Below are 21437 nucleotides of genomic sequence, written 5' to 3'. Positions count from 1 at the left end.
GCTGATCTAACCGGCCACTTCCTGCCTAAAGCACTAGAAAGCCCAGAGTAACTGTCATTCCCTGGCCTTCAAGAGATTAACATTCTATTCCAGCTTTTTTTTGTGCGGTGCTGGCAAAATAACAGATCCCACTGAAATTTGAACTCAGATCAGGAAGGGGCCCAATCTTCTCGCTCACTCGCAAGCGAACAAAACGGAAAAAATGCGACAAATTTCGCTTGCAGTAGTGTTCGCGGCTTTGTGACTGTGCATAATGTGGTATTTTGGTTGCATATTGCATGTCATTCTAAATGTCATTTTTTGCGTGCTGGATTCGAACACACGATCTGTGTAACACAATATCCAATCAGTGTCGGTTTCAGCGGAGCCAATCAGCTGCGCTCTTATTGAAATTTTACTGACGTAACACAGGCAATTAAATTGATATTACTATTATTATGTGGATATTGTTCTTAAAAAGCATATTACGTTAATTAAAAATGAATGAAAATGTTTCAATTAAACATGTATGCATATTTATGTATATATAAGTATATTATATATATATATTTATTTATTAATATATAAATATATACTATACTATATATATATATATATATATATATTAATATATGTTATATTTCTTTATGTAATAACTTTAAATGAATGCACACAAAAACAAGTAATATGCAAAATGGTTTATTAAAATTAATACAAATATTAAAATCGCAAAACAATTTTAAAAATATAAAAAACAAAAAAAAACATATCTTAATATATAAACTATATAATATACAATAAATAAAAACAATACAATATATATTTATTTATTATGCACATATAATATATTAAAACAATACTATATATAAATATATTTATTTATTATACACATTATATAAAAACAATAGTCTATATATATATTTATTTTTATATACACAATATATTAAACAATAATATAAATACATAATAAAATGCAAGAGTGGGGGCACGTAATATATAAAATATAGTATTTAAGCAATGTATAAAATGTTATTTTTTTAAGAAATATAAATATATTTTTACATAAAATGCACACAAATATTAAATAAGTACACACAAGACAAAATAAGAGTGGGCCTATAAGTGCCACTTTAAAATGCTAAATATTAACACACAAAAATTAAATAAAATGAGAGAGAGAGAGAGAGTACCCATGTAACATTTACAAAAATATATACAGCAATTTGTCCTTTATTCTGGAGCTGGAGTTTGTCCTTTATTTTGCTGGCGCTGTTCTGCCAACCAGTCCTCTAAGGACAAATCAGCTATGGCCAAACTCCTTGTTCTTTGGTTGCCCACATTTGCTGCAAACATTAAAAGTAACCGCACGCACATACTTCCTTTTGTGGACTCCACTTTCCTTCTCCTGTTCCCGTCTGTGCCTGTTCCTCTGGGTGTAACGGGACACAGGAACAGCAGGCGCAGGTGGAGCAGGTGCAGGTGGAGGAACAGCAGGTGCAGGTGGAGGAACAGCAGGTGCAGGTGGAGCAGGTGCAGGTGGAGGAACAGCAGGTGCAGGTGAAGCTGGGACTGCACTGGATGTTGGTGCAGCACATGATGGAATCACCATTGACACACTCATGTCTGGGTTAAAAACAAGTGTGCCAAACAATGATCCAGGTCCTGAAATGGGCTGCACAACACCTGGTGCTATGGGGGGTGGTGCTATGGGGCACACCGTGCTGGGGGTGGGTGGAAAGGAGCACACCGTGGTGGGGGCAGACACAATGGGGCGCACTGTGGTGTGGGCCAGCGCAATAGGGCGCACTGTGGTGGAGGCTGGTATGATGGGGAACACTGTGGTGGAGGCTGGCGAGATGGGGCGCACTGTGGTGAAGGTCGGTGTGACAAGGCACACCATGGTAGGGGCCGGTGCAATGTGGCAGACTGTGGTGGGGGTTGGCGCGATGGGGCATTCCGTCGTGGGGGCCGGTGGAAAGGAGCACACCGTGGTGGCATCCGGCAGGAAGGAGCAAACTGTGGTGGTTGCAGAAGCAGACTTTCGACCAGGTCGACCTGTCCTTCTTTATTTGGAGGAAAGACAAACTGGTGTTTGGGGCCTGATGTTGATGGTGCCTCGTCCAATTTTTCCCTCGGCAAAGGAAGCTGCGTATCTGCCACAGCAATTGGATCAAGTGGAGTCAGTCCCTGAGTGAGTACACTCATTTCCTGATCCTTTTGCCTCCGTTGAAACCTGATAATAAATTATATGTATTATTCATATATATTAATTTAGAAGTATTCAGGTAATTCAAAGAAAATAATGTGCTTTGCTTACCACTGAATAAGCGTCTTCTGGTTTAGCTCAAAAAGCTGGATCACTGTTTCATCCATCAGCCTGCGACTGCCAAGCACCAGATCCCGGATGTGGTGGTAATCGGTCAGTATTTTAGACCACCTGGGCGTGCGAACACCAGCCTTCTTGGAAGTGGACTTGTGTACGGCACACAGCTTTGTACAAATGGCCTCAACCAAGCGGCTGGTGCTAGGCCACTGTGCTGGACCCCCAGGATGTCCAATCAGACCAATTGTCCAATTTTTCGGCTCTAAACGCGTATTATTGGCCCGTGAGGAACGAATGGCTCAGACCCGATAGAGGACTCGAGAGATGAACAGATCAAATATTTTTCCTGCTCTAAACGCGTATGATTGGCCCGTAATGAACGAGTGACTCAGACCCGATAGAGGACTCGAGAGGTGAACGGATCAAATCTTTTTCGGCTCTAAACGCATATGATTGGTTTCTGCCTTTCCGCGATGAACGACACCGAACGATACCACCTCCACAAATGTACGCACGCGCGAATTAACAAATCACTCCCTGAGAGGACTTGTAGTTCCCAAATCATATTGAAGATTCGTTTAAAATGAACGAAATGTTCATGCACAGCAAATTTTAGATAGTAGATTTAACTACCTTAGAGTTAAAATTAACACTCCCTCATAGTTTATATGGGAACCACTATAAGTGTTAAAAATAACACTTTTGAAAGTGTTAACATTGTCAACACCAAGAGAGTGTTAATTAGCAAGCTCTTATTGTGTAAAATATCTGTTACATTTCCGAAAAAAATACCAGCAGCTGTGGTTGCCAGAATCTTTCTGTGAAATACATGGAAGTTTTATAGAACTGTATAAATTTACAAAAAATAACCATATTTCATGAACTAATACAATGTTCATTTTACAAAATCATAGCTTAGCGCCAAAAAAGTAAAGTCTTTAGATGAAACAATGTGTTTATGTGTGAATGCAACTAGCAAACAGATTTTGACTGCATTAGTAACTACACAGTTACCTTTTAAGAAAAGAAGCTACAGCATAACATCAAATATTCTCAGTTCATCTTGGACTTAAACAGAGACGCTATTATCCTCCACAATGGTGACACAAAAACTGTTTAGCTGTTTTTCTTTTTCTTTTTTTTTCTTTTTTAGATTTTACGTAAAAATACCACACTGTAAAAAATTGCTGTTAAAAAACGGTCAGATTCTACGGTAAAATAATGTTTTTTCACTAAAACAGTAATATTCTGTTAAAAACAGTGCTTTCTGGGTAACATTTTTGTTTTCGAGAAAGTAACCAACTGCAGAAAACTGTGAGCTAACAGAGTTCAGATTCGATGTTTTGAAGTCTGTGTTTGAAATCACGCTTTGTGTCCTTGTTCACTATTTCATACACTAGTTAACTAATATAGTTCACCTGACAGTTTTAATGAACACTAATGAGTGAATTCAGACACTGATGAACACCTGCTGTTAATAATTACAATTACTGAAGAAAATAAACAAGAAACACAAACAGTGACTTGAGTTACAACATTAAATAAAATCAAATAAAATAAAACAGCTTCAGTCTCAGCAGAGGATCATTAAACAACTCCACAAACAACAGCAGACACACACTTATTACTGACTGATTTGACTTCCATACTATTCTCATTGAGATCCAACAGAAATTAAGGTGTTTTTTGTGTCACCGTAATGGAGTGAGGGGCTGGTTTAGTTGGGCTCTTCACCCTTGAACTCATTAATTCAGACTCTCCAATTACTATAATAAAGAATTAACAAAATGCTTGTATTATAGCAATCAAGTTGGAAAGTTAATAAATAGAGAAATCTATTTGTCTAAAGTTAGTTCTGATAAAAGTTTTGTTATAAATCTGGAAGAAGGGCCTCATGCAATAAATTTTATGCTTAGTTGCAGGTATTAATTTAATTAATGAGAAGTGGAAACAGAAAAGATACCTCTGTAATTACTTAACAGTTAAGAAATAACATACAAAAACAGTTCAGTTATGACAAATATACACTCAGACCTTATGAATCTGACCTTGTATCTCAACAATGGTAACATCTCAAATGTTTCATGCTGCAATGCATGCTGGGAGTGGCACGGTACAAATATCCCAGCATGCATTGCGGTACAAATAAATGTTGTATAATGGTCTAACAGTTTTCTTTATTTGCGTTTGATTCTGCTGTTGTTTATGTTTAGACTTTCAGTTGCCTGTTTGTGAGTTAAACTGTTAATTTTGTTAGTTGTCACCATTATTGATGTCTCTTTGAGTGCGATAGACACCATAGAGCAGTGTTATTGTCCAAGATATTCTGAAAAACTTCTAGAAATCATTGCCATATATACACATATAATGTAAAACAATAGATTAAACATTGAATAGAAGCAGTAAATTTTATTATACTAAATGAGAACAGACTCTGCCATTTAATAGCAACATGAACATCACCAGATCTTATTTAGGTTTTTGGCTGGCTTGCCACAACAAAGGAGCTTTTTAAACAAAGTTCTTAACAATTGCAGCAGCCACGATATATAAATGTTAAAAATGACAGGGCTAAGAGCACAACTAAAGCAAACTCTGTTCTCCATGATGGTGACGTAAAACTTTCACTTTTTCTCAAGAAGAACTTTAGTAGATGTTATACAAAAATACATGTATTAAGTAATAAGTGTAGCTGGTGATGATGTTTGTAGAGTTGTTTAATCATCCGCTGATCATTTAAATGATTTAATCATTTGTTGTTCTTCAGGTTATTTCATTATAAAGCTGTGACTAAAGTTTTGTATGTTCTGTTCTTGTTTTTTCCCTTCAGTATTTCTTCATTTGTTCATTGTTAATCCTCAATTATCATTTAATTAGTCAGTTAATTCATGAATTTACTTCAGCTTTGCTACATGTTTCTTGAACACTCAGTAGTGTGGACACTTCAATTAAAACTGAAGTATATGCTCTGGGGTTTAAAGGGTTAAAGGTGTGAGAGGTAAAAACACAGTGTAAAAATGTATTTTAACAGTAATATACTGTTAATTTACACTACGGAAATAGACTGTAAAAAAACAGTAGATTGCTGGCAACCACAGCTGCCAGTAGATTACCGTTAAATCAAGGAAAAAAACAGTATTTTACTGTAAAACCTGAAGCTAATTTCTTCTGTCTGTCACCGTTGTGGAGGAGAGTAGAGCCAGTGTATGAGTTAAAGATGAACAATGAACTGCTGATGTTATTCTGCATGTTTCTCTATTTAAAGACAGCGGCTGTTTAGTTGCTGATGCAGTCAGAATCTCTCTGGTGATTCCAGATTTACATGTATGTGTGCTGTTGTGAAAAATAAGACATTAGAGTTAAACCGAACTTTTCTAATTAACTAAAATAAGTTATCACTATAAGTATGCTTCTAAGCATATATGGCACATTACTTCATAAACTCATTCAGCAGTTGACCAAGTTGAGGCAGTTGCTTTCAGTGAGCAAAATGAGTTCACTTGAGTATTGTGTAAATCAATGTAGTCCATGTATTTTTACAGCAACATACTGTAAAATAACAGTACATTGCTGGCAACTGCAGCTGCCAGAATTTTACTGTTTTTTAACGGGACAATTTTTAACAGTGTGCAAACCGGACAGAAAAGTCGCTGAAAAACCATCTAATATATATAGAATGGACTTATTGGTTGGGTAGGAAACACAAACAAGGGATTCTTGGAAGGCTTATACATGACATCAGTCAGCTCTACCAGTGTGTGTGTATACAATTAAGGTCAGAATTATTAGCCCCCCTTTGAATTTTGTTTGAAAATGATGTTTTAATGGATTCAGGAAATATTCACAGTATGTCTAATAATATTTTTTTCTTCTGGAGAAAGTCTTATTTGTTTTATTTTGGCTAAAATAAAAGCAGTTTTGAATTTTTGAAATCCATTTTAAGGTCAAAATTATTAGCCCCTTAAAGCTATATATTTTTTTACAGAACAAACCATCTACAGAACAAACGTTCGAGGTTACAGAAGTAACCCTTCGTTCCCCGAGGAGGGGAACGGAAGTGCCATAAGTGGATGAAATCCACGATGGGAGGATTCGGATCAGAAGCCGCTTGTCTGGAGAGTATTGAACGGGCCAATGAATGAAATTAATTGGCAGCATAAGCTTGCGCAGGTGTGCGGCATCTGCAATTATCTCAGCATATAAGCACACCTGAAGCCAGCAGACGCCATCCTTTTAAGCTGAAGAGACTTTCAAACAGCTAAGGGACAGTCATTATGGCGACGGACTATGGCACTTCCGTTCCCCTCCTCGGGGAACGAAGGGTTACTTCTGTAACCTCGAACGTTCCCCTTCGGTTGGGGAACTTCAGTGCCATAAGTGGATGAAATCCACGATGGGAGAAGTATGGAAAGCGCCATAATGACTGTACCTTACCAACACCCCCGATGAGGAGATAGTCAAGCAAGCGTGACGCACCCACATCATGGGGGGCACGGTCCTCTAACGTGTCCCTGGCCCTAATTTATCCTACTTCAACAGAAGTTTTACGGATTTAGATATATTTTTTGGGAAGTCGTGAGCATCTAGATAATTCTAGGAAATACGACAGTACGTTGGGAAGCGTGCAATCCCGATAGGGAGGACGCTGCGGAGGCCATCCGTTACCCAAGGGGGGGATAGATGGCAGAATTTACATATGGACTAGCCCTAAAAAGGGGGAGTACTCATAGCAAAAGCGTGGTTAGCGTAGAGGGAAGACACGGGTCCGCCCAGGGGGGGGACTTAACCGTGGCGGAATGAGCATATGGGATCGCCTAGTGGGGATCACGCATAGCAGGCACCTATACCCAAAACGCGGGCTGACCAGCGGGCAGACCTACAACGTAGTGGGCCAGCAAGTGACTCCTCCGCTGAGTCAGTGCTGGGGGCCACGGAGGAATCTGCAGGGCTCACCTGACGGGGAACTTTACTGACAGATAAAAAGGCGCACGTACCTCCGTGTTAGGGAGAATGGCGCAGCAAGCGTGTTTCAACACCCTACCGAGTTGTCTCCTCAATCACCAAAGGGTTACCTAATACCCTTGAGGAAACCGGCTCCACTCGCAGATTGTAAAACCTTGCAAATGTGTTGGGTGTCGCCCAGCCCGCAGCTCTACAGATGTCTGTTAGAGAGGCGCCGCGTGCACGCGCCCAAGAGGATGCATTGCTCCGAGTGGAGTGTGCACGTACTCCCGGGGGACACGGCTGACCTCGACTCGAATAAGCGAGTGAAATGGCATCCACAATCCAGTGGGATAATCTTTGTTTCGATACGGCACTTCCCTGCTGCCGACCGCCATAACAGACAAAGAGCTGCTCAGATGATCTAAAATTCTGAGTACGGTCCACATAAATGCGCAGAGCGCGAACTGGACAAAGTAAAGAAAGGGCTGGGTCTGCCTCCTCCGGGGGCAGCGCTTGCAGGTTCACTACCTGATCTCTAAAGGGGGTGGTAGGAACCTTGGGCACATAACCGGGGCGGGGTCTCAGGATGACGTGAGAGTAATCCGGCCCGAATTCCAGGCACGAGTCACTGACCGAAAATGCCTCCAGGTCCCCGACCCTCTTGATGGAGGCCAACGCAACCAGCAGAGCTGTCTTCAGGGACAGAAATCTTAGAGATACTGATTCGCCATTCAGTGAATAGACTCCACTTTAGGGCGTAGGCGCGCCTCGTGGAGGGGGCTCTAGCCTGAGTGATGGTATTAACCACCGCAGTCGGTAGGTTACCTAAGTCTTCCTCGCGTCTAGGGACCACACGTGGAGGTTCCAAAGATCGGGGCGAGGGTGCCAGATGGTGCCCTGTCCCTGAGAGAGTAGGTCCTCTCTCAAAGGGATCCGCCAGGGGAGGGCCGTCGCGAGGAGTGAGAGCTCTGATATCCAGGTCCAGTTGGGCCAAAGGGGCGCAACTAGCAGAACCTGTTCCTCGTCCTCCCTGACCTTGCACAGAAACTGCGCGAGCAGGCTCACTGGGGGAAACGCATACTTGCGCATGCCCTGAGGCCAGCTGTGGGCCAGTGCATCCGTGCGGAGAGAGCCCTCGGTCAGGGAAAAAAAACAACTGGCAGTGAGCGTTCTCGGGGGAAGCAAACAGATCGATCTGGGCCTCCCCGAATCGCGCCCATATCAGCTGAACAGACTCGGGGTGGAGTCTCCATTCTCCAGGGCGTAACAGCTGTCGTGAGAGCGCATCGGCTGCACGATTGAGCGTGCCTGGAACGTGAATGGCGCGCAGCGATTTCAGCCGCGGGTGACTCCAGAGGAGCAGACGGCGGGCGAGCTGAGACATGCGGCGAGAGCGCATACCCCCCATGCGGTTGATATACGCCGCCGCCGCCATACTGTCCGTCCTGACCAGCACGTGTTGCCGCTCCAGCACCGGTAAAAAGCGGTGGAGAGCGAGGAACACTGCCAACAGCTCTAGGCGATTGATATGCCAATGCAGCTGGGCACCCTTCCACAGGCCCGCAGCCGCATGCCCGCGACACACGGCCCCCCAACCTGTGTTGGAAGCGTCTGTTGAAACGACAACATGGCTGGACGCCTGTCCTAGAGGCACACCGGCCTGTAGGAACGAGGGGTCGTTCCAAGGGCTGAGGGCGCGGCGACAAAGCGCAGTAACCGAGACCCGGTGTGTGCCCGCGTGCCATGCGCGTCTGGGGACCCGATCGTGAAGCCAGTGCTGAAGTGGTCTCATATGGAGCAACCCGAGCGGCGTGACTGCGGCTGCGGATGCCATATGCCCCAGGAGCCTCTGAAAGAACTTCAGTGGGACCACTAGTTTGCTGTCGAGCTCCCTCAGACAGTTCAAACCGCAGAAATTGGCGGTGGCGTGGAAGAATGGAGACATGGAAATACGCGTCCTTCAGGTCTATGGCTGCAAACCAATCCTGAGGACGAACGCATTGGAGAATGCGCCTCTGCGTGAGCATTCTGAACGGCAGCCTGTGCAGACAGCGGTTCAAAACGCACAGATCTAGGATTGGCCGTGACCCACCGCTCTTTTTGGGTACGATGAAGTATGGGCTGTAAAGCCCACTCTCCATCTCGGCTGGAGGAACCGGCTCGATTGCACCCTTCGCCAGGAGGGCAGCAATCTCCTCTCGCAAGACAGGGGCGGACAGGGGGTTGACCCTGGAGAAATACACGCCCGTAAACTTGGGGGGCGGTTTCGCGAACTGAATCGCGTAACCGAGTCTGATTGTGCGTATGAGCCACCGAGAGGGGCTGGCCCGCGCTAACCAGGCAGGCAGAGCCCTCGCTAATGGAGTCATCGCTACAATCGCTGACGTACATGCGGTGGGGCAGCGCGGAGTGGGTGTGCTGATCCGGGAAGCACGAGGGTCCCGCGGAAGAGCTGGAGGAGAGCGATTCGCTCTGGCTCCGCACCCTGACTCCGGAGAGGGGGCTGGAGGGCTGAGGGAAGGGAGACCGTCCCCCCAGCGCTCGTGAGCCACTGGCGAAGCACGTACAGTCTGCGAGCCGGAAGGCAGCGCGTCCCGGACTGGCAGAACTCGTGCAGTCACATCCGGGGAAGGGAAAAAGTACTCTTTACTGATGTTTTGGTGGCACTGAAAAGTACCGTTGTTATCGGGGCCCCGCCCTCCAGCGGGGAAAGAGCAAATTTCCTCTTCTCCGGATGGCCTGTCTCAGGGACGCTTCGCGGTCCGTTTACCGGACTTAACGGCGCCCTGGGCAGGAGGGGCTGCCTGCTTTCGAGGTGTACGCCGCGCCCTCGGCGAGGAACCGTGGAGGTGGATGGCTCGGCGGGCCCATCGCATCCGACTGCTCTTTCACCGTCTTGAATTCCTGGGTGAATTCACCGACGGTGACGCCGAACAGGCCAGCCTGGGATATGGGCGAGTCAAGAAAGCGAACTTTGTCAACATCGCGCATATCGGCCAGGTTTAGCCAGAGGTGGCATTCCTGAACCACAAGTGTGGACATCGTCCTCCCCAGCGCACACGCGGCGGACTTAGTAGTCCGAAGAGCATAGTCGGTCGCGGTGCGCAGCTCATGTAATAAGCTTGGGTTGGACCCGCCCTCGTGCAGCTCGGCCAGCGCCTGCGCTTGGTAGCGTTGGTAGGTGGCCATCGCGTGCAAAGCAGAAGCAGCCTGGCCCGCAGCCTTATAAGCTCTGGCTCCGAGGGAGGCAGACAACCTACAGGCTTTGGACGGGAGGCGGGGCAAACCCCGCCACGTAGAGGCGCCGCGCGGACAAAGATTGACCGCGATAGCGCGCTCCACTGACTGGATCGCCTCATACCCCCTGGCAGCTCCGCCGTCAAGGGCGGTGAGGGCGGAGGCACACGCAGCACGGGCAGAGAAAGGTGCCCTCCAAGACTTCGCCTTATGGTCCTCTACGTAGCACCCATCTAGTCGGTCCGGCCGCGGAGGTGGGGGATAAACCATCTCCAACCCCACGGCCGAAGCAGCCCGGGAAAGCACGGCTAACATGTCCGCTTCAGGATCCGATTTGACAGCGCTCACCTGCCCGGAGGGGGCGAGCGGGTCCGGATCTTCGTCGGACAGTGAAAGCCCACCCTCCGATGCCGCGGAGGACATCTGATCTCCGGTGTCAGCGAGTGTGAGAGCTACCATCTGGTTAGACGGATCACTCCCACTACCCGAAGCTTGGATGGAGCGCCGTGAGGAGCGAGAGGTCCGCGAGCCCGTGGGCGGCGGATTCTCTCCCGCTGAAACCCTCAGATCTGCCCGAGCGCCCGCTGCTTTTTTAGAACAGGAGGCAACTGGGGTGGCTCGCTCTCTTGCGAAAGTTAGCCGCGATCTTAGCTGTGCAACGGTCATGGCATCGCAATGACGACATGAACCGCCCGCGAGCTCCGCATTAACATGCTGGACCCCCAAACATGCAATGCAGTGATCGTGTCCATCATCCGGAGCCAGGAAACCCCCGCATCCAGAAACGCACAGTCGGAGCGCCATCCTGAAAAGGACGTGCTGCACGACTGTGTTGCTCTTTTAGGAAAGTTGCAACAATACGCACCGCTCTGGAGGACCGGACCCAAAGAACCGCAGGCAAGGGAGAAACCCAGCTCGACCGTCTGCCACCGCGAAGACCCACTCTGGACCGGGAGACACACTCGTTCGCTCTGAAGTGCTGATCAGCAAGAGGAACCCTCATCGACTCACTCAGAAAGGATCTGAAGCGAAAAGGATGGCGTCTGCTGGCTTCAGGTGTGCTTATATGCTGAGATAATTGCAGATGCCGCACACCTGCGCAAGCTTATGCTGCCAATTAATTTCATTCATTGGCCCGTTCAATACTCTCATCCTACTTCATCCACTTATGGCACTGAAGTTCCCCAACCGAAGGGGAACCATCGTTACACAATTACTTGCCTAATTACCCTAACCTGCCTAGTAACCCTAATTAACCTAGTTCAGCTTTTAAATGTCACTTTAAGCTGTATAGAAGTGTCTTGAAAAATATCTAGTAAAATATTATGTACTGTCATCATGGGAAAGATAAATAGAGTTATTAAATCTATTTTGTTAAGAAATGTGTTGATAAAATCTTCTCTCCATTAAACAGAAATTGTGGAAAAAAATAAACGGGGCCTAATAATTCAGACTTCAACTCTCTCTCTCTCTGTCTCTCTCTCTCTCTTTATATATATATATATATATATATATATATATATATATATATATATATATATATATATATATATATATATATATATATATATATATAGTTGAAGTCAGAATTGTTAGCCCCCCTGAATTATTAGCACCAGTTTATTTTTTCCCCAATTTCTGTTTAATAGAGGGAAGATTGTTTCAGCACATTTCTAAGCCTAATAGTTTTAAAAACCTATTTCTAATAACTGATTGATTTAATATTTGCCATGATGACAGTAAATAATATTTTACTTGATATTTTTCAAGACACTTCTATACAGCTTAAAGTGACATTTAAAGGCTTAACTAGGTTAATAAGGTGAACTAGGCAGGTTAGGGTACTTAGGCAAGTTATTGTATATCAATGGTTTGTTCTGCAGACAATCAGAAAAAAATAGCTTAAAGGGGCTAACAATCTTGTCCCAAAAATTTTAAAAAAATTAAAACTGCTTTAATTCTAGCCGAAATAAAACAAATAAGACTTTTTCCATAAGAAAAAATATTATCAGAAATACTGTGAAAATTTCCTTGCTCTGTTAAACATCATTTGAGAAATATTTAAAAAAGAAAAAAAATCAAAAGGGGGCTAATAATTCTGACTTTATTTCAACTGTGTGTGAGTGTGTGTGTGTGTATATATATATATATATATATATATATATATATATATATATATATATATATATATATATATATATATGAGCAATATCACACGAGTAGTAGTGCGATATGGCTGTATATCGGCACTGGTGGGAGGCGTGCGTTAGTGTCCCCACTAGTGCCGATATACAGCCATATCGCAGTGCTACGAGTGTGATATTGCGTTTATACAACAGTTTGATGGCATAATTGTGGATATAAAAACTAAATCAAACATGAAGAGTCTCAAAAACCCTTTAGTATGAGGAACTACTTTCTTCCGCATTGGATTCAAATCATAAGCTGACAGTTAAACAGCTGAGCAAGCATCTTTTAAACTTTAGATCTGTAGTGTCTGCTTTCTGCTGGCTGTATGTGGGCGGAGTAATTGACAAAGGGTAAAGAGGCTGTACGGGTGCTGATATTACTTAAATATATCACGGCTATCAGCCAATCAGATTCGAGAACCAGACAGAATTGTTGTATATATATATATATATATATATATATATATATATATATATATATATATATATATATATATATATATATATATATATATATATATATATATATATATATATATAAAGAGAGAGCGAGCAAGAGCCATTTAATGTTCAGTTGTATTTATTGAAATTTTTGACAGCAATACATTAAAAGCAATTGAAGGAACTAATGACTCTGGTATTTATTTTATGTTTTTGTATGTGTGGTACTGTTGTGTCTGTCTTCAAATACTTGCACCAGTGTTGCTACTACCTGTCTGTTGACTATCTGCTGAACATTTACAGAATAGTAAACATGCTGTCTGTGATGTTGGCTCCTTACAGCCATTCAACACATTTCTTAGGTTTTCACTTCATTTTGATGGTCCTAGTGTGACAACAGATGAGCAGATAAATGTAACTTAAAGTAAACTAACTGTCTACTGAAAGTTAGGTTAAATGCAACGAATAGTTAGTTGAACACGTTAGCAAATACGTATGAAATTTGTACCTAACCCTAACTTTATATTTGTTTAAAGTTCATTTTAAATTATGTTGCGTTGCTACTTATAGGCATCTGTATGTTTACTGAAGGTCTATTCATAAACTGATTAACAACTACATGCAGACACTGACAACAAAAAAAATCTTGATGGTAAATGTACTGAAAACTTGTTGAAGATTTGTTGCATATCTACTAATACACTGTAATACACTACAACCTAATTTGGTAGCACGTAACTTATCAAAAGTTTAATAAATGTTGAGGATTTGTTGCATATCTACTGATACTTTGTTGAACATTTGTTGAAGATTTGGTACATATTTACTGATACACTGTTGAACATCTAGAACCTTAATGCTGAGGATTTGTTGCTTATCTACTGATACTCTGTTGAACATCTGTTGAAGATTTGTTACACATCTACTGATACATTGTTGACCATACCTATATTGGTGACACTTAACTTACCCAAAGTTTAATAAATGTTTACATGTTGTAGACATTGTAATGATTGCCTAGAAACATTTAAAAGACAATCTACAGATACTACCCAGATGAGAGTAAACAGATAAGAACTTGAAAAGTAACTTATGGTCAACAGACTATCTAAAGGGGGACCATCAAAATAAAGTGTTACCAAAGCTTTTGTACAACTCTGAACCTGCACCTTGGGTTGTATTTGGGTCATATATACTGAGGAAAATTGGTGGGTTCGGTTTAGAAAAACAGTTGTTTTTAATGCAGAAGAATTTCTTGGAGAAAGTGCAGTCATTGCCTTTTAGGTTTTATTTGGGATTGATTAAGTTTTGGAGTTGTTTTGAAATTTTGAGAAATGAAGATGATCATTATGGTGTGTTAGAGCCTCTTTTCTTTAATCCACTTTTTCGGTTAGACAATGTACCATCCTCCTTAATTACTAAAAGTATGAATGCTGGTTAAACAAAAGTCATCGATCTGATTGATTTAAATGGTGGCCAATGGAAACCTGCACATATAATTGCCAGTCAAGCTGGGATAAATTCATTAAGAATCATAGAAGGTCTAATGAAGAATGTTAAAGCAGCTTTTCCACATAGTTTTACTGATTTCATTAATAATGTTATACGGAGTGGATTTATGCCTCAGTCTTTTCCTGTACTTAAAGTTATTTTTTAAGATTGGGAATAAGGTTTTATACCACATGTGTGTGAAAATTTCACAATTGGGTCAGCTGTTGCAAAGACCAGACACTAAAAGGAGATCTTGGCTTTCTGTTTCCACTGATATCCATCCATCTTTACAAGCCTCCTACCTCCAAAAGATGTGGGGACATTCAGTGGAGAATACTACATTGTATTATAGCCTCAAATTCTTTTGTGTCCAAGATTAATGAGACTGTTCAACCAGCATGTCCTTTTTGTAACACTCTCGACAATGTCCTCCATATGTTCTGTGAATGTGTCAGGCTTAAACCATTGCTTGAACTTTTAGAGAATATGATTGCAAGTGTAACGGGGAGACTGACACAGAGGGATCCATTTTGCAGTATTTATTAAGTCACACTTAAACATCAACAACTCGCACGGCTGTGCGGACATACAACATACACATCAAAGGGGAAGTAGCAGATGACAGACACAGTGTGATTACCAGGCTTGGGTCAGAGGCAGGCAGCGTGATTCAGAGTCCGTGTAACAGGCTATAGTCAGGGGCAGGCGGCGAGAATCAGAGTCCGAGGAAACAGGCTTTGGTCGAGGGCAGGCAGAAGACAGAGCAGAGTCGTGAAACGGGCTGTAGTAGTAAACGGGAGATCAGGAAGGATAGAACGCTCAGAAATGCTGGCCGGGGCTAAACAAGACTTCGCACTGAGGTGTGAGTGAGAGCTGCTTATATGTGGTACGTGGGTCATTAGTGGAATGGAGAACAGGTGTGCTGGAGTCAGAGTGAAAGGATGACGTAATGGTTAGAAGTCCGGAGATGGTGGCCTCTGCTGGTCAGCGAGGGGAATGACTGGGACCGAGTCGGTGACAGCAAGATTAGGCTTTATTTTTTCAAATAGTCTATTCATTTTTGGTTGCAGATACAAGAAATCTTGTCAGCAAAAATGCACACTTATCAATTTCTTAATTGGACAAGCTAAGCTTGTGATCCTAAAATCTCATCAATGTAAAAATTCTGGTGAAAATGTAAACATAATTCCTCTGTTTAAATCCTTAGTAGAGTCGCGAGTGGTGATTGAATATACATATTACAAACATCTCAATAATATTCTGTATTTTGAATGGAAATGGGGTATTGGAGGTGTTTTGGTGACTGTGTGTGATTCAGGAAAATTGGTGTTTAATTGGTAAATGTTTGTATGTTTTAAAAAAATATGTATTTATGTAAAAAATATACAATAATTTTAAATTTTTTGGATGGTGTATTCAAATAATTTTAATGTTCATTAAAGGTGTTGTGAAAAGTCAAAAGTCTCTCTCTCTCTCACACACACACACACACACACAGAAAGAGACACACGCACACACAGAGAGAGAGAAAGAGAGAGAGTGACACACACACACATATGCACACACACACGCGCACACATACAAAACACACACACACAGAAAGACACACACATGCGCGCACACACACACACAGCAGTGAACACGTGCACACATACAGCAGTAAACGTGCATACACGCACATACACACACACGCACATACATACTCGCACATACACCCACACTCTCACACACACAAACACACTCTCTCTCTTACACACACAGACACACACAAACACACGCTTTCGCTTTCACTCACACCTACACACTTTCTCTCTCAAACACACCCACACATCATGATGACTGCTCCTGCAGAGGATTCTGCTCAGTCTTTAGATCAGTTTCACTGATGATCCAGTATAAATACCAACCCCAAACCCAAACCCAGGGCAGAGCGGCTCAGTGAATGTGGTCTGGACTGAGTGGATGAGGCTCATTGTGTCTCTATAGATGTTGTAAAAGCTCAAAGTTCCTGCACTGTGATCCACAAACACTCCTATTCTCCTGCTGAGCGCCTCCACTGGGAGATCAGTGTGTGTGTTATTGTGTCTGAATTTGACTCTGGAGGAAGAGCAGCTCAAACTCCAGGACTGAGCATTACATCCAAACTCACACTCAGCACCTCTTCCCTTCCTCCTGATGCTCTTATATGTAACTGATATATCCACACCATCATGTCCACTCCAGTCAATCTCCCAGTAACAGCGTCCACACACACTCTCTCTGCACAACACCTGAGTATAATAATTAAATCTGTCTGGATGATCAGGATACGGCTGATCCTCTCTCACACACTTCACCTCTCTGTTCTCCTCAGACAGAATGAGTTCAGTGTTTGCTGTGTTTGGATCCAGAGTGAGGAAATAGACATCTGAACACAAGAACACACACATTTATAACCACAGCTGTGTGTGCTTGTGTGTGTGTTTGGGTGTGCTTGTGTGCGTATCTGTCTGTGTTTGTGTGTGTGTGAGAGAGGGAGTGTGTGTGTGTGAAAGTGTGTGAGTGCGTGTGCACGTGAATGTACGTGTGTGTGCGTACGTACGTGCGTGTGTGTGTTTGTGTGTATATGCATGTGTGTGAGAGAGAGTGTCTGTCTGTGTGTGTGTGTGTAGTCCTACATTTGTGCAGTCCTGCTATAATCCTCGTGTGTCCTCCATGATCCAGACTGTAAACACACACAGATGAAAAGAATGAGCTGTTTAGTTTCCCCCTCAGCTAATAAGCTAAAGCTAGCACTGAGCTGCTCAGCTACACGCTCCAAACTCTTGAGCTAAAACACACAACACTTGTTGGTTGAGCCGGGATGCACAATGAATGTAACACAGTGCGTTCTTTTCCTCTGCTGTTGGTGAAGCGAGCGCAGATACTGCTCATGTTGATGGAGACACCCTGCTGCAACATTCATTTATTACAGTGATCACACTTAGCTTTGCCATCGTTCTTCAGCACATGCAGCCTTTGAGCACATGTTGAGTCCATCTCTAAACTATGTTCAGATTATTAAAGCTGCTCGCCAGCGCCCAAGTTCCTGACAGATTAGCAAGTGAAAAATACACATGTGTGCACAGAGAAGAGGAATCCAGATGTTGATTTTAGAACAAGAGTCTGAACATTAATCCAAGTGTCTGATTCCAGAATCTGAATCCATCTTCAATCCCCAACCCTATTCCTGACCTGATATTGTAGGATTCTTCAGCAGAAATGGAGGAAGAAGTTTCTCTGCTCAGCTCAAATGCTGAAACTGTACAGTGTGTCCCGCTTAATGTCACTGTAACTGAGCCAATACACTCCAACATTTACAGAGGAGATTCATTTCACACTCAATGATTTGCTCTTCATAGACATGACTGTAATACTCTACAAGCTGTATCTTCTGTCTGTCCTCACCCCATAACCCCTTACAGAAAACTGAAGCTGATCACAAAAGAGCTTTCTAGTGTCTTTTTAAAGCCATTCAGTGTAAAAGCACAAGGCCAGTGATGCTCCACTTACTTGAGTGTGTCCAGTGTGTAGTTTGGATCCTCCAGTTGTTCAGAGAGCAGCTTGACTCCTGAATCTCCTGGATGATTGTAGCTCAGATCCAGCTCTCTCAGGTGTGAGGGGTTTGAAGTCAGAGCTGAAGACAGAAAACCACAGCCTTCCTCTGTCACCATACAGCCAGACAATCTACAAACACAGCAACAGTCCACATCACACAGTTGGACAATCACACATCTCTTTGTGTTGTGAAGATGCTGACTGCTGTTTCTGCTCATGTCAACAGCAGTGATGAACACACACATCCTGATTAGCTCTCCTTATTGATCGAGCCCTCGCATCAGCAAACACACACACACACTCAACAAGGGCTCGACATCATCTGTAGAAGTGTACAGAGCAAAGACATTGTTCATAATACACCACATCAAGCTGTAAAGTCTGCTGTGAGGAGGAAGAAGTCACACTTGAGCTCAGAAGATCATCTTAAAGTCATGTATAAAACACAACAGAAAATGAGCTGATTTCTGTTGTGGACTAAAACAAAATGAGCTCAGACAAACACAAACCCGCTCTCTTCATGTGCTCATCACCTGACCCACAGTCACATTCCCCTGTCAGTCAGACACGAGCCCTGATCAATAAGAGACTGAGCTGAAGGAAAATGAATGAATGATCTTTAATCTGCTTCAACACACACACATTTGTATAGATATGAATAAATCACAGCCCTGCAGATGTTTAGTTTCTTCTTCTGCCAATCCACTAAAGGGGCTCTACATCTGGTAACACTGTTCACACTGCTGTTAAAGCAGGTAAAGACTAGTTCAAACCTGTAATCTGAAAGCAGTGTTAGCGCTGCACTTTACGCAGGGTTATGAAGCGCTGCTATGGAGCGGTGTTAGCATCGTATTTGTAATTTCAACACTGCATTGTGGTTAGGGATGCAATGATTAACCGGTTTCACTATTAAACATGCTTTAATTCATTACGGTTTATTAATCCTAATGCCCACTGTGCCACGCTTTACATTTATAACTACACACACTGGATTAACTGTGACTGTGGGTTTATAAGGCAAGTTCAGGCAAGTCTGTTATTTCCAATGGAGAGAGCTTTTGTGACTGCAGAAAATGCAAACGGCTGAAGTTTGAGGAAGACGCAATGAAAAGTCCACAGGTTTGCAAACCCACCTTCAGTTACAAACAACGGATTCGATGAGAGCGATGATGAGGTGAATGTTGATCCGCCATCCGAGAGAGTGTTAATCTAACACCCGACACGTCCTCGCCAAAGATGAAAAATGTCATTAACATGCCTGTGTTTTAATTTATTTAATAAATATGGCTGTCAAGCCAGGATCTTGATGGTTTATTGTGGGTATGGTGTTTACATGAAGAAATCTGTGTTACAAGTTAAACAAAAATTCTATTAAACAATTATATTTTGAATTTTAATTCTAATAAACAATTATATTTAGAATTTTAATAGTTTTTGTCTTGCGTTTACATTAATTTTACATTTGAATAGCCAAAATTACAAGTTTCAGTATTTTAACTGTGATCTTTCGCAATTAATTTTTTAAAAAAGGTGCGATTAATTAGTTCATTTTTTTAATCAATTGACAGCACTAATATATATATATATATATATATATATATATATATATATATATATATATATATATATTATATACAGGGAATATATTTGTTTTTCAATTGACAATATGAACAGCTGTTTACTGTGGCTTTAGCCTATATAGGTTCTGTTTAGAACATGGTGTTATCTGTTCTGATATACTGTGTGAAAGCATTTGTAAATTGGACTGTAAACTTACGTTGTTTTGGTTTTGGTTGAGTTTGTGTGTAAAAGTTCAAGCATTTTAAATTTGTGTTAACTGGATGCATTTTGTGTCAAAGCAACAAGAAATGTGTTAATTGTATAGCCCATGAAGACGGATGTTGTGCTAACCGTGTTAAGAGTTTAGGAAACTTGTTAAATATATTGAAAAAAAAAGTGTCATAGCCATTGTAAAAAACTGTAATGTGTTCATCACCTGACCCACAGTCACATTCCCCTGTCAGTCAGACATGAGCCCTGATAAATAAGAGACTGAGCTGAAGGAAAATAAATGAATGATCTTCAATCTGCTTCAATACACACACATTTTTATAGATATGAATAAATCACAGCCCTGCAGATGTTTAGTTTCTTCTGCCAATCCACTAAAGGGGCTCCACATCTGGTATCACCTGTTCACACTGCTGTAAAAGACACGTTTACACTTGTAATCTGAAAGCAGGGTTAGCGCTGCACTTTACCCAGGGTTATAAAGTGCTGCTATGGAGTGGTGTTAGCATCATATTTGTAATGTTAACACTGCATTGTGGTTAGGGATGCAATGGTTAACCGGTTTCACAATAAAACATGCTTTAATTCAGAGTGTCTCCGCTGATTAATGGCCTGAATCTCGATGTTCAGCACAAATGTCAGCTAAATGTAAAATCTAACACTCGACACGTCATCGCCAAAGACACTCGCCTTTACTAAGTTTAAACTGAATCTGCGGCTCATGACGAATAACTGTACGGTTTTGAGCCGGTGGTCATTGTGAGAATCCTGCTCTGCCTGCTCATTTATTGGGTTGGCTGACTCGCCTGCTTTATTCCACAAACACAGGAAAATGTGAATCAGCGCATAAGGAGACTGAGCATTTACAATGACACAAAACATTTAAAGAGTGACAGAAGTGAGACGTTTCTTCCTTTCTTTTATTTTTCTATTTAGATACTCATGACTGCTGTGCAGCTTTCAGCATTGAATTGAATGATTTATTATACTAATAGTGCAAAATAAATATTTCTTACTGCAATGCTTCATTTTTGTTTGATTTATTTATTTTTTCATAAAGTAACAGTAGTAAACAGCAGTAAACAGACTTATTATAGCAGATAACTCACATTCAAGCACATTGAAGGGAGCCTGATAATGAGGAATGCAATTTATTGTTAGTGTTATTGTCATCATCGTCATCAATCATATTTTCTAATTATTAGACATTCCTTTTGGATTTACTGCACAAATATCAAGAAGTCATTATGATTACAGAATTAGTTAGATAAACATTTTTGGCTTTTGTTAGTCCTGATTGATGATGTTTTCAAAATACAATAAATCTGTTAATAAACAATTCACAGTGGCGCTCCTACATTTATTTTTGTGCTGTTACATTTATTCTGGAGCTCCTACGTTTATTCTGGAGCTCCTGCATTTATCCTGGTGCTCCTACGTTTATTCTGGCGCTCCTGCGTTTATTC

General features: G+C 42.2%; 3 protein-coding genes across 12 annotated transcripts in view; 1 reads left to right on the top strand and 2 right to left on the bottom strand.

Moving 5' to 3' along the window:
• LOC147845236 (uncharacterized) overlaps positions 1-21437 on the top strand; it is a 934973-nt gene that overhangs the window by 151719 nt on the left and 761817 nt on the right. The window lies entirely within an intron of this gene.
• The window catches only part of LOC101882744 (NLR family CARD domain-containing protein 3-like), a 297907-nt gene that overhangs the window by 258812 nt on the left and 17658 nt on the right, over positions 1-21437 (bottom strand). The window contains exons 6-8 of one of the 2 annotated variants that reach the window (NM_001444813.1): positions 18136-18309; positions 17262-17308; positions 15129-17011 (exon numbers count right to left, since the gene is read on the bottom strand). In NM_001444813.1, the coding sequence (NP_001431742.1) occupies positions 16473-17011; positions 17262-17308; positions 18136-18309 (760 nt within the window). In that variant the 3' untranslated portion in view covers positions 15129-16472. Of the gene's footprint in view, positions 1-15128; positions 17012-17261; positions 17309-18135; positions 18310-21437 lie in introns of those variants that run through there. The other variant, XM_088649635.1, reaches the window with a different exon arrangement.
• On the bottom strand, positions 909-10793 carry LOC148682365 (uncharacterized). 3 transcript variants are annotated; one of them, XM_088650506.1, is made up of 2 exons: positions 2297-10793; positions 909-2212 (listed from the first exon to the last, which is right to left on the bottom strand). In XM_088650506.1, the coding sequence occupies exon 2, from the start codon at positions 1877-1879 to the stop codon at positions 1280-1282; it is 600 nt and encodes a 199-aa protein (XP_088506632.1). In that variant the 5' UTR covers positions 1880-2212; positions 2297-10793; the 3' UTR covers positions 909-1279. All 3 variants share the same exon structure in this region; 1 of them encodes a protein (XP_088506632.1).

Source organism: Danio rerio, chromosome 4 (genome assembly GCF_052040795.2).
Source record: "Danio rerio strain M-AB ecotype USA chromosome 4, GRCz13ab, whole genome shotgun sequence".
NCBI lineage: Eukaryota > Metazoa > Chordata > Actinopteri > Cypriniformes > Danionidae > Danio > Danio rerio.
Note: the sequence above shows the minus strand (reverse complement) of the source record. Positions and strands in the feature narration are given on the sequence as shown.

What these genes read in the sequence shown, in the direction of transcription:
- LOC148682365 (XM_088650506.1), bottom strand. Translation starts at nt 1,879, where the DNA reads ATGGTGTGCCTTGTCACACCGACCTTCACCACAGTGCGCCCCATCTCG.